This window comes from Macaca mulatta, chromosome 1 (assembly GCF_049350105.2).
Source record: "Macaca mulatta isolate MMU2019108-1 chromosome 1, T2T-MMU8v2.0, whole genome shotgun sequence".
NCBI lineage: Eukaryota > Metazoa > Chordata > Mammalia > Primates > Cercopithecidae > Macaca > Macaca mulatta.
Window position 1 is genome coordinate 185,790,403 of NC_133406.1, and position 13,721 is coordinate 185,804,123.

The window sequence follows — 13,721 nt, forward strand, 5'->3', positions numbered from 1 at the left end:
GAGGTGGGAGAATCACCTGAGTCCAGGAAGTTGAGGCTGTAGTGAGCCATGGAAACATAACATACAGCAAAAGCAGTGCTAAGAGGGAAGAAGATTATAGCAATAAATGCTTACATTAAAAAAAAAGTAGAAAGATTTCAAATAAACAACAATGAACCTCAGGGAACTAGAAGGTCAAGAACAAATCAAACCCAAAATTAGCTGAAGGAAAGAAAGAAAGATTAGAGCAGAACTAAACAAAATAGAGACTTAAAAAAAAATACAAAGGATCAACAAAACTAAAAGTTGATTTTTTGACAACATAAAATCAATAAACATTTAAGACTTCTAATACTATATTAAATAAGAGTGGAACAAGACAAGGATGCCCACTATCACCATTCCTATTTAACACAGTACTGGAAGTCCTAGCCAGAGCTCAGACAAAAGAAAGAAATAAGAGGCATCTAAATTAGAAATGAGGAAGTTATTATAAATTGTCCCTCCTTGCAGGCAACATGATCTTATATAGAGAAAAACCTAAAGACTCCACCAAAAAACTCTTAGAACTGAGAAATGAATTCAGTAAAGTTGTCAGAATACAAAATCAACATACAATAATTAGTAGCATTTCTATACACCAGTAACTAGCTGAAAAAGAAATCAAGAAAACAATCCCATTTACAATAGCTGCCAAAAAATATACCTAGAAATAAATGTACTAAGGAGGTGAAAGACCTCTATAATGGAATCTGCAAAACACTGATGAAAGAAATTGAAGAGAACACAAACAAATGGAAAGATATCCAATGTTCATGAACTGGAAGAATTAATATTGTTAAAATGACCTTACATAGAATGGTATTATTCTGACACCATTCAATAAATGATGCTGGAAAAACTGAATATCCATAGGAATGAAACTAGACCCCTTACTATATACAAAAATCAACTCAAAATTGATTAAAGACTTAAATGTCAGACCCAAAATTGTAAAACTACTAGAATAAAACATAAGGGAAAAACTTTAGGACATTGTTCTAGGCAACAACTTTATGACTAAGACTTCAAAAGCACAAGCAACAAAAACAAAAATACACAAATGGGACTATATTAAACTAAAAAGCTTCTGCACAGCAAAAGAAACAATAGCGTGAAGAGACAACATGTAGAATAGGAGAAAATGTTTGCAAACTATTCATCAGACAAGAAACTTATATCCAGAATGTTCAAGGAACTCAACAGCAATAATAATAATAATCCTGTTTAAAAAGTGGGCAGGGTGGGTGCAGTGGCTCATGCCTATAATCCAAGCACTTTGGGAGGCCAACGCGGGCGGATCACCTGAGGTCAGGAGTTCAAGACCAGCCTGACCAACATGGTGAAACCCCGTCTCTACTAAAGATACAAAAATTAGCCAGGGGTGATGGTGTACACCTGTAATCCCAGCTACTCAGGAGGCAGAGGCAAGAGAATCACTTGAACCCAGAAGGTGGAGGTGCAGTGAGCCAAGATCACGCCACTGCACTTCAGCCTGGGTGACAGAGCGAGACTCCATCTCAAACAAACAAACAAAAAAAGTAGGCAAAGGACATGAGTAGGCATTTCTCAAAAGAAAACATACAAATGCTCAACAGGTATATGAAAAAATACTTGACATCACAAATCATCAGGGAAATGCAAATCAAAACCCCAATTGAGGGATATCATCTCACCCCAGTTAAGATGGCTACTATCAAAAGACAAAAAGTAACAAATGCTGGCAAGGATGTGGAGAAAAGGGAGCTCTTACATGCTTTTGGTGGGAATGTAAATTATAACAGCCATTATGGAAAACAGTATGGAAGTTTCTTTTAAAAACTAAAAATAGGCCAGGCTTGGTGGCTCACATCTGTAATCCCAGCACTTTGAGAGGCCAAGGTGGGAGGACCACTTGAAGCCAGGAGTTTGAGACCAACCTTAGCAACATAGTGAGACCCTGTCTCTACAAAAAAAAAAAAAAAAAAAAAAAAACTTTTTAAATTAGCCAGGCGTGCCGGTGCACACCTGTGGTTCCAGCTACTAGGGAGAGTGAGGCTGGGGAATCGCTTGAGCCTGAGAAGTCAAGGTTGCAGTGAGCTGTGTTCATACCACTGCACTGTAAAAAAGGAAAAGAAGAGAGAGAAAGAAAGGAGAAAAGGGAAGGAAGGAAGGAAGGAAGGAAGGAAGGAAGGAAGGAAGGAAGGAAGGAAGGAAGGAAGGAAGGGAGGGAGGGAGGGAGGGAGGGAGGGGAAGGGAAGGGAAAGGGAGAAAGAGAGACAGAAAGAAAGAGGAAGAAAGGCAGGAGGAGGGAAGGAAGGAAGGGAGGGAGGGAGGGAGGGAAGGAGGAAGGAAGGAAGGGAGAGAGAGAAAGAAAGAAAGAAGAAAAGAAAAAGAGAAGAGAAGGAAGGAAGAGAAAGACAGACAGACAGAAAGAAAGAAAGAAAGAAAGAAAGAAAGAAAGAAAGAAAGAAGAAAGAAAGGAAGGAAGGAAGGAAAGAAAGAAAGAAAAAGAGGGAGGGAGGGGGAAGGAAGGAAGAAGAGAGGAAGGAAAGAAGGAGAAAGAAAAGGAAGAAAAGAAGAAAAGAGAGAGGAAGGAGGAAAGAAAGGAAAGAAAGAAGGCAAGAAAGAAAGAGGGAAAGAGGAGGGAGGGAAGGAAGGAAGGGAGAGGGAGAAAGAAAGAAAGAAGAAAAGAAAAAGAAAGAAAAGAAAAGAGAAGAGAAGGAAGGAAGGAAGAGAAAGAAAGACAGAAAGAAAGAGAAAGAAAGAAAGAAATAGGGAGGGGGAAGGAAGGAAAGAAGGAAGGAAAGAGAAAGAGAGGAAGGAAAGAAGGAGAAAGAAAGAAAAGGAAGAAAGAAAGGAAGAAAAGAAGAAAGAAAGGAGAGAAAGAGGAAGGAAGGAAGGAGGAAAGAAAGGAAAGAAAGAAAGAAGGCAAGAAAGAAAAAGAAAGAAAGAGAGAAAGAAAGGAGGGAGGGAGGGAGGGAAGGAAGGAAGGAAGGAAGGAAGGAAGGAAGGAAGGAAGGAAGGAAGGAAGGAAGGAAGGAAGGAAGGAAGAAAGGAAGGAAGGAAGGAAGGAAGGGTAGGGAAAACTGGGGAGACACTTGCCAACTCCTGCCACAAAACCTCAGAAAGATCTAGGAATGGGACGCACAGGTATCTTAAAAAACAGGTGAGGCCAGACATAGAGGATCATGTCAATAATCTCAGTACTTTGGTAGGTCACAGTGGTAGGATAGCCTGAGCCCAAGACAAGCCTGGGCAACATAGTGAGACTCTGTCTCTACAAAAATAAAAATAAAAAAGTAGCCAGGCATGGTGGCACACACCTATAGTTGCAGCTACATGGGAGACCAAGGTGAGGATTGCTTTGGCTCAGAAGTTCTAGGCTGCTGTGAGCTATGATTGTGCTACTACACTCCCCCCTGGGTAACAGAATAAGATCCCATCTAGACACGACCTCCCGCTGACTCCTCACCCAGTCAGCAGTAGACTGGAGGTTTGGTTTGTGGATAGATTCCAGGGGGCTAGGAGGAGGCGCACAGTGGAATGTAGGCAGACAGGTCCCACAATGAGAAGAGAGGGGGTAGGAGGCAGTCCATACGCTGAATGAGACAGCCCTGTCTCCTTCCTCTAATCACCAACAACCACAGTTACCCCCACCCAGGACAGAAGATTATTTTCTAGAGAAGCTGAATAGTCCCACAGAAAATACCTAGAGACACTGGCATTTGAGGGTCTCAACAGAAAGACCAGATCCACTGCCAATCACTCACAGCAACTGACAGGCCCCACCCAGACTCACAGTATTATTTAGTGCTTTCCTCTTCAATATGAACAAAAAAGCAAAAGAAAAAAAGGAACTTGAAAGAACTGGAGACAACACAGGAGGGCAAAAGAACTTCAGGAAAACTTAATTAACATCCTTAGATAAAAGAACATACTGCAGCCAGGCACAGTGGCTCACACTCGTAATCCCAGCACTTTGGGAGGCTGAGACGGGCAGACTGCTTGAGCTCAGGAGTTCCAGACCAGCCTGGGCAACATGACGAAGCCTGGCCTCTACAAAAAATACAAAAATTAGCCGGGCGTGATGGTGCATGCCTGTAATCCCAGCTACTTGGGAGGCTGAGGCAGGAGAATCGCTTGAGCCTGCGAGGCAGAGGTTGCAGTGAGCCAAGATTGCATCACTGTGCTCCAGGCTGGGAGTCAGAGTGAGACCTCATCTTAAAAGAAAAAAAAAGAACATACTGCACACCGCATACATGACACAGAACTGGGTGCTATTAAAAGAAGAAAGAAAAGAGCAATCCACAACAAAAGAACTCTTGGAAACGAAAAAATATGATAGCCAAAATTTTAAAAGTAATACTAGGGTAGATAAGGGCAAGAAAATTTTACCAGAAAGTAGAACAAAAAGGTAAGATGGAAAATAAGAAAGGAGAGGAAAAAAAAGGTAAGAAAACTAGGGTGCCAAACCAGGGCATCTAACATTCATCTAAAAGAGATACGTGAAAAGCAGCAGAGAGAACACAGAGGAGAGGAAATCGTCAAAGACAAAACTCAAAAGATTCTCTCAGAATAGAAGGTGCTGAGTCTCCAGATGGAGGGAACCCACTAAGTACCCAGCACAAAGGATGAAACAGACCCATGCCAAGACGCATCCGAACAGGAAGTACAAAGAGAAGATCCTGAAAGCTTCCAGGAAGGAAAATGCAGGTCACATACACAGCACGGAAAACCAGAATGGCATAAGACTTCTCAACAACCATATTTGAAGCTAGGAAGCTACGAAAGGCCTGCAAAATTCAGAGGGAAAATTATATCCAACCTAGAATTTTATTTCCAACCAAACTATTGATCAGATATGCAGAAAGGAAAAATAAACTTTTTCAGGCATACATTCTATCAAAAATCTTACCTTCCTTGGCCCTTTCTCAGGAACCCACCAAAACAAGGGGGTAAGTTGAGAAGGAGGAAGACACAGCACAACTTTGATAAAAAATAAAATATTTTTTGAAATTACATTTAAAAGCTGATTTCTCCTGAGAAATCTGGTCCTCAGAATCTGGTCCTCATGTCCTCACCATAATTTCAAAAAAAAACCAAAAAAAAAAAAAAAAAAAAACAAAAAAAAAAACTGGATTCTAACGCGCATGTTTGTCAACATTGTAACATTTCTGAAATTGTTATTATATTGCAATTGATGGCCTCTTAGGTCAATAAAATATGGCAGCAGCTAACATTTACAAGCTGTTGTATAGTTTGCCACAGTATTTAATGTACTTTTCCCTTCTTAGGCTTTGCAACCTCCTGAAATGAGTTTTAGCAACCCCCATTATGAACACCAAGAAACAGATTCCACGTGGTGAAGCCACTGAGAGCTGAGACTGGACTGTGTGGGCTCCAAGTGGCGGATTTAGGGTCGATTGAGTACCTTTTCCTTACCAAGGGTTTTCAGCAGATCATTTCATTTGGGTCTCCTCAAATATCTGCTCTTTTGACAGCTGAAGGAAATGAGGCTCAGCGAAGTGATACAGCATGCCCAACCTCCCATGTCCAGTAAGTGGCAGAGCCAGGATCTGAACGTGAACATCCCTCCACTGCCTCTGCTATTTGGCTGGCATTAGGGGCAGAAGCTGTGTTCCCATGGGAACCAAACATGGGGAGCTACCAACCCACCCCAGAGTAAGAACCCACCACCACCCTCACCCCTTCGCCTGCAGCTCCAGCTGCACTCACTGCATAAGCATGTCCCGGGCCAGGTCTGAGAGGTAGCGTTTGGATCCACCCAGGAATAGGGACCGGTATCGCTGCCGCCTGTCCTTTGTCTCCATCAGCCAGGTGTTGAGGTAGCGGCCCACACCTACTGGGTTCTACAACAGGGAGAGGATGGCAGGACATTAGCAAGCCTGGCTTGGAGACTGCGTCTCGGCTTCCTCTCCTCCTCTTGGACGCTTCCCTGCTCCATCTGTTATGAACTGAATTGTGTCCCCCAAAAAGATATGTTGAGGTCCTAACCCCGAGCAACCACAGTACCTCAGAATGTGACCTTATTTGGAAATAAGGTTGCTACAGACATAATTAGTTAAGATTAAGTCATACTGCAGTAAGGTAGGCCCTTCATCCAATGTGACTGGTGTCCTTTTAAGAAGAGACACACAGGAAGACAGCCATGCCAGGATACAGATTGGAGTGATGACTACAAGCCAAGGAACATCAAGGATTGCTGGCCACCATCAGAAGCTACAAAGAAGCAAGGAAGGATTCTTCTCAATAGGTTTCAGAGGGAGCGCGGACCTGCAGACGCCTTGATTTCAGACTTTTCGCCTCCAGAACTGTCAGAGAATATTTCTGTTGCTTTAAGCCACCTAGTTTGTGGCAGCTCTAGGAAGGGAATACAGCATCCCACCCAGATATCGGGGTCACAGATCTTAGAAGCACCAATAGAGAGGTTGGGAAAGGAGATGTAACTTGCCCAAGGTAACATGGCAAGGGCAGAATAAAGGCAGGACAAGAACCCAGCCATCTGCGGAGCAGTCCTGAGGGGTGGGCTGGGGAGATGTTAGAACCCAGGAGCTAGTCCCGTGCTAAACACAAGTTGCCTCCTACAAGGGAGAAGCCTGTTTCATGAGGCGCCCAGGTTTCGGGGGTACAAGTAGAGGGGCTCTCCCACCCTGTGGGGTGTGGCCAACTGAGCCGCCAGAACCCAGACCTCACATCAGCCCTTCCCACTTCACAGTGGCTGGCTCTGTGGTAGCAGCAGGGTCATCTGGCTCTGGTCTAAACATTTCACTTGGGGGCTCTCAGGTAAAGACTTTCTCCCCTGCAGGGGGTGCAGGCTAGAGGTGGAAAAAGGAAGGATTCAGGGACAACCAGCCGGTCCTCACAAGAATTGGTCACTGGGGTCTGGGCACGCTGAGGACCTTGCCACCGTGTGGGAAGGTAAGGAGGTGAGGTGGCTGACCTGTGCTACTGGAAGTCAGTCAGGATAACAGGCTATCTAATTGTGGGTGGGGGTGGGGGTGGGAATGGCAGGGATTCTTGGGGTGCTGGAAATAAGAGCTGTTAAATGTTCTGGGAGGTAGTTACGGCCATCATGTGGTAATTCATGGAGCTGTGCGCTTAGGACTCAGCGCCTTTCTCTATGATTATTAGACTCCAATAAAAGGTGCATTTACAAACTGAAGAGGGGTGGAGTAAGAAACAGAATGAGGTCAAAGCCCAAGGCCAAGAATTTAGCTGGTTTACAAGAACACTAACTAAAGATTACATTGCACACTTGGGGATGGCTGCCTCTGGAGATGAGGAAGAGAGTGGGAAAGGGAAGGGGACAGAAGGGGGCCTTGCTCAGCGAGGGACAGGAAATGCACCAGCTTCACCAGCTGCCCCTGAGGCCCAAGAAAAACACAGAGAATGGAAGGAGCGTTTCTCTAGAATGGCATGGCTGCAGTGGGATGTTTCTTAGCTCATTGGTTCTCAAAGTGTGGTCCCTGCAATAGCATCATCCCCATCACCTGAACTTGTTGGAAATGCAAATTCCCATGTCCCATCCCAGGCCTACTGTACCAGAAGCTCTGGCATGGGGCCCAGCCATCTGTGTTTTAACAAGTTCTGTAGGTGAGGCTACTATCAGTTCAAGTTTGAGAACCAATGCCTTAGGAAAATAAGACAGTGGGAGTGGACCTCAGGTCCCTTGGGGAAAAGAAAGGGGAGGCATATGGCTCACTCAAAGCATCGGTTACCTGGGGACAAAGAGGCTTTGGTGTTGGCTATAGAGGCAGGAGACAGTTCCCATGTATCCCTCACCCCAGACCCACTCACCCAGCTTCCCATAATCATTTGAGAGGACTTTGCGCCTGACCCCTTGGAGGTCAACAGGAACGGGGGCTGGTTGACGGATTTGCATTTCTTCTCTTGTGGAAGCCAGAAACTGGGGCCAGATGTGGCCTACAAGTAAGGAAGGAAGGCTGAAATCTGAAGAGGCTCTGGCAGTGTCAGCCTGGGCTCAGGGCAGGTGAGGACTCTGGCCAGCTGACTCCATCCATCCAGCAGCCTGGGTCTTGAGCCAAGGATGGTGGAGGTACCCAGCTACCTCTGAGCAAAAGGGCTCTCATGACCCATGCCACCCATCTAACAAACACCCGTCACAGCCTGATGCCTCTTTTTAGGTGCCCAAGGGTCTTCATTGTCTGGTGAGGCCCGGAGAGCTGAAGACCCTATTTCTGAGGAAGGAGACCACACCACACCACACCACTCCAAGTTCCAAGCAGACTTGGAGCCAGATGAGCTGGGTTCCAATCCCAGCCCCTTCTCACCCTTGCTGGGGGAACTTGGCCAATCCCTTTCCAGGTCTGGGCTTCAGTTTCCTTTAGTGAAATGCAAATGATAATTCCTACCTCAGACGGGCTGTAAAATGCCTAGCAGGGGCAGACCCTGCTTTGGGGGCCTGCTCAGACCCCCAGAGAACTGCTTTAACACCAGGGCCCAGCACATCACTCCCTTGGATGGAGCAGGTGGGCAGGCCCTCCAGTGGGTAGACTGTACTCTGCCCTGCTCCAGTTTCCCCTGCCCATCCTCCAACGCTCTGAGGCCAGAGGAGGGAGGCGCAGGGGGAAGGTTGGCATTGGCTGGGGGCTTCCTGGGTACCAGGCACCATGCTGTAGGCTCCGAGTACAGGGCCCCAGCTAATTCTCACAACCACTTCTCCATCTTCATAGGACAGGGGTGTAAACCGAGGCCCAAACAAGGTCTCACCTAAAATGTCCCAACGTGCAAGACCGGGACTGGAAACCAAGTCAGTCTGATCCCAAGACTGAGTTATTCCCCATGAAATAAGGCACACTACCCCATGCCCAGCCCCGGAAGGAGAGCTGCCCTCCTAGAGAGGAAGGCCAGCCACAGGAGCGAACTCACCAGCGTGCGGGGGCACTGGCTGAGGCTGGCCCAGTAAATCCTCTCTGTAGGGGTTTTTGGGTTGCGGGGAAGTTTAGAAAAAACCCCATGCTTCTTGTTGTGACGTGAGTTAAGTTCTTCTACAAAGCTCTTGAAATTCATCAGTTCCCTGGGCTTTTTTTTCTGAGAAAAGGAGAGTAAAAGCAATCTGTTACGCCAGGAAAATCAGAGCTCCTTTCTCAACTCTCCCCCGCAACCAGAGAAAAGCATTGGGGCATCACTTACTATCCTGCTGTGCAGACATCCCGGAGGTCAGGCCAGCCTCGAGGCCACCCTGACCTGGGCTGGTGGACATAGTCTTCCCCCAACCAGCAGGTTGGGGCGGTGTTAGTCTCTTGCACCATGCACCTGCCACACCCTACTGCCCAGCTCCTTTTCATCCATTTCTTCTTTCTTTCATTTGTTGGACATGTATTGAGTCTGGCACCATTCTAAGCAGGAACGATGTCTTAAATATTTAAAACCACAGTGACTGGAGGAGCACAGAGGATTTGGGGGGCAGTGAAACTATTCTGTATGATACTAAAATGGTAGCTGCGTGTCACGCATTTGGCGAAACCCACAGGATGTCCACCACGTGAGTGAATCCTAAGGTATGCCACGGACTTGCAGCGATAATGATGTATCAGTGTAGGTTCTTCAACTGCAGCAAACGGACCAGGCTGCTGTGGGATGTTGATCGTGGGGGAGGCTGTGCGTGGTATGGGGAGGGCAGTGGGTACATGGGAACTCCTTATACTTTCCACTCAATTTTGCTGTGAACCTGAAACTGATCTTAAAAAAAAAAAAATTCTAACAAACAAAAGCTAACAGCGTGGCCTGGGCACTGGCCAGTCAGAATGGGCACTGGCCACAGTGCCTGAGGAGGGTCCCTTGACCCCTGCCATAGCTGGTCATGGGGAGGTCTGGGGGGCTCCAGGGAGCAGCCAGGTCGAAGGCTGAGAGCTCAGTGGCTACCTGCCAGCTGGTCCTGAGGTCCTTCTACGTTAACCTCCACCCTCCTAAGCGCTCCTGAGCTCTGCCATAGCACTCATGGCTGCTCACACTCGAGAATTTTTTTCTTACTCATTGATGACTGAGTTTCTTTCCCCACTAGAATGTAAGTTCCGCAAGGGCTGCTTTCCCCTGCACCTCGCCTACTACCTGACTTAATCATACCCACTGCGAGAATGCGCAATGGAGACAAGATAAACAGGGAATTAGACAAAACTTAATTCCAGTGGCCACGAGCACAAAGCAAGTGCACTGTGAGATCACATCACAGGGACTTGACGGGGGTGGGAAAGGAGGCCATCAAGATAAAATTCTACCTCAATTTCCCCTCCTGGGCCTCCTGTTCTCTGCTTTGTTAACAGCACTGGCACTAATCCAGCCAGCTTGGTCTATAATGCCTGCCGTTTCCAAAATAGGAGGACGTCCCCCCCTTGTGCCATCAAGGTTCCTCATGACCAAGCTCCCCTGGCACTGTAGGCCATCTTCACCTCCTGGGCACTTCATGCCAGTGCAGAGGAGAGAGCTGGCAGTGAAGTCAGACAGATGTCCTTGGGTTCAAATCCCAGCTCTGTTCCTTCCAGCTGGGTGGCCAGCCTCAGTTTTCCCTGCCTAACATGGTAAGCCAGATCTGGCCCTGGCTGTGAGAGTGAAGTGAGGGGGTGTAGGGACGGCCCGATGTAGAGCCTGGCGCACAAGCTGGTGTTCCTGGTGCTGAGTAGTGAGGCCTGTCATCCTGCAGGGGCATGGACTAACACCCTCCACCATCCCAGGTACACACCTGCATGGAGTAGTGCCCATAAGGCAGTGGCTTGCTCCGATCACCAGAAAAAGTGTCATAGGGGCCGCGGGTGCCGACGGATCGTGCCACGTATGTCTCAAGGTCACTTTTGAAGGAGTAGGTGCCGGGTCCCAGACCACTCCCCTAGAGCACAGCAGAGGTGATGAGGCCTGCAGGAGAGCTCAGCTGCCCCCTCTGCCCTGGGAGTGCCCCTGCAGGACGGGAAGGCAGGCAAGGCCTGGCCAGCCAAGGGGGTACCTGATGAGGCCGGGGGTCCGGCTTGTTGCTCATCCTGCACATGAGGCCCTCGGAATGGGACCGGTTCCAGGCATTCTCCTCCAGCTTGGTGTATGGGTTGCCCTTCTCCCCATAATTTCCAGGGCCTGGATAGTAGTTCTGTGGGGCAGGGGTGGGGGCATAGAGGCTGTCAGAACCACTCCTTGTGCCTGAGGAACAAACACCTGAGATTGCCATCCCCAAGAAGGGAATGGGATTTTCAGGGTGCCCGCTTGCTACCCGCCCTCCGACACACAGCATTGTTTCCCGTGAGCGTCCACCACTGCTCACACCTTCACCTCCAAGTTCAGCCTCTTCCCCGGGGCTCCACTGGCCTGACCAAGTTATATCTCACTGCTTCCTCCTTACATTGCACATTTTGGCCAACATAGCGGACTTCTTGCTGCTTCTCAAGCACATGCCATTCTGCCCAACCTTCTTCCCTCATTGGCTCATGCTGTAACCACCACCCGGAATGCCCTTCCTGCCCTCTTTGCCTTGGACAGTTCTACTGCTTCTGCAAAGCCAGCTCAAATGTCATCTCTCCTGGGAATGAAGGCTTCCTCCCACTACCACCTGAGATAGTTGCCTGCTTCAGTGGATTCGGCAATTCCAACCTTCACACAGAGGTGCCCTGCGTGACATGAGGGCTTTCTCAATGTGCTGTGAACAGCGCTGTGACAGGGAAGGACTCCCATTCTGGGTTCAGACCCTGGCTCTGCTGCCTCCTAGCTGAGTGACCCTGGGCCTTCTGAGTCTCATGGTCCATACTGGTACCATAGGATAGGAATACTTTCTTCCAGGTAATGGCGATGAAGTTACATACTGTCTGCAAGCAAGGGAAGGAGGTTGGGCGGAATGGCATGTGCTTGGAGAGCAGCGAGGGGCCCACCATGTCAGAGTGTGGGACGCAGGGAAGAGGCACTGAGACATAGCATGGACGGGCCAGTAGGGCCCTGGAGAAGAGGCTGAACTTGGAAGTGAAGGTATGAGCAGTAGTGGAGGCTCACGGGCAACAGTGTCTGGCACAGAGTGGACACTGACACACGATAGTGTGGGGTGGCTGAATGTCTTGAGGGGCAGGAGGAGAGGTTAGGAACTGGTTGGAATGACCGTCTGGGACCTGGGCTGCCAGGGTCAGAAGGGTGATTTTGTAGGCCGAGTGAAGAGAGCAGTCCACCTGGCAGAATGCTTTCTGCTGCTCTGCACCTTTTAGCCACGCGGGGTCACTGCTGCTCCATCGATGGCTCGGCTGTGCCCTACCTCTGGGCCTGGAACCTGGCCCTGGGGAAACAGGATGGGGCGGGGAGGGCAGGGACCTCTGCATGGGGAGTCAGGTCACTGAGGGCATCAGATTTGTTTGCTCCCAGAGGAACGGGACTACATGTCTCCTTCCCGGGTTCCCATGTATGTTCTGGAGAAAGCCCCCGAGGATAGCTGGATCCCGGAATGGTGTGTTAGGTGCTTCACAAGCCTTAACATCTTGGTCCTGGCAGTGACTGGGGGAGACCAAGTCAGCACCATCCACAATTAACAGATGGGGAAACTGAGTCTCAGAGAGGCAAACTGTATGTGTCAGGTCCCACCTCCAGAAAGAGACAGCATGAGAGTTTCAGCTCCAAAATCCATAACCTTTCTGAGCCTGTATTGTTTGCCGGGCTCTGTGGAAAGCCCTGGGGTAGGTGGGCAGTGAGCACCACAGGACCTGGGAGACTTTGAAGATGAGGGTTATACCAAGGGTGAAAAGGGCCCTGCTCCTGGAGCCCAGAGGCAAGCCCAGCACTGGGCACTTTGTCAAGATAATCCCATTTCTTCCTTAAAACCTTCAGGTTCAGAGGTTCAGCATCACACTTGGGCTGATGGGAAAGTCTATAGTTTTAACTAGAATGTTATGTTGTCTGAGCTTTGGGGATTCAAACAGGAATGATTAATTGAAGAGGGGGAGTGTGGAAATGAATGAATCATCACTTTTAAGTTTTGTTTTGTTTTTTTCTTCAGGCTGGACTTTGAAAAATGAGAAGGATCCCCAAAAGATAGGTATAAGGGAAGGTGGGAAGGTCCCCCACTCAAAAAGAGCAAAGGCAGGAAGGAAATAGAGTCATGCTTGTCCCCCTAGCTCCCCTGCCATCAGCTCGGCTGAATTCCCACACCCAGGCCCTGGCCTCCAAAGAGACGCAGGGAGCAAAGTCCAAGAACTATAGGGGCCAAGCCTGTGGATGAAATGCAAGGTAGATGTTGGACACCTGGGATTCAAAAGCCTGCTTCTGCCAGTTGATAGCTTCATGACCTTGGGCAGTAGGTTACTTAACCAATCTGTACTCCATTTTTCTCATCTGTAGAATGGACATAATCATAGGGTTGTCATAAATATGAAATTAATTAGTATGTGGTAAGTGCTATGCTACATGTCCACTATTATTACTTTAGACTGGATGGTAATGACATTTTCAAATGCTCCAGGTATTCCCTCTCCCTAAGTTACAGTTACAGCTTCTGCACCTGAAGATGCATCTGCTCATCCCCAGACCGTGTCAGGAGTAATTTCCAGCCTTCATAGAAGCATTCCCAGTGGCGAGGTGTAGGAGAAAGAGCCTGGCTCTGGGGTTGGACATTCCCATGTCTGCATCCCAGCTTGCCCACTTGGCAGCTGTGCATCCTGGGGCAAATTTGCTTATCTTCTCTGAGCCTCCAGGGCCTCATCTGGAGTGGTTGCAAACAATTAGAG

The 13,721-nt window shown here is 48.2% G+C and overlaps 1 protein-coding gene across 2 annotated transcripts in view; it reads right to left on the bottom strand.

Moving 5' to 3' along the window:
* Window positions 1-13,721, bottom strand: part of CIMAP2 (ciliary microtubule associated protein 2) — a 41,423-nt gene that overhangs the window by 18,919 nt on the left and 8,783 nt on the right. For both annotated transcript variants that reach the window (XM_077955963.1, XM_077955964.1), the window contains 5 exons: window positions 10,979-11,116; window positions 10,721-10,864; window positions 8,911-9,072; window positions 7,819-7,944; window positions 5,737-5,870 (listed from right to left, as the gene is read on the bottom strand). In XM_077955963.1, the coding sequence (XP_077812089.1) occupies window positions 5,737-5,870; window positions 7,819-7,944; window positions 8,911-9,072; window positions 10,721-10,864; window positions 10,979-11,116 (704 nt within the window). The remainder of the gene's footprint in view (window positions 1-5,736; window positions 5,871-7,818; window positions 7,945-8,910; window positions 9,073-10,720; window positions 10,865-10,978; window positions 11,117-13,721) is intronic.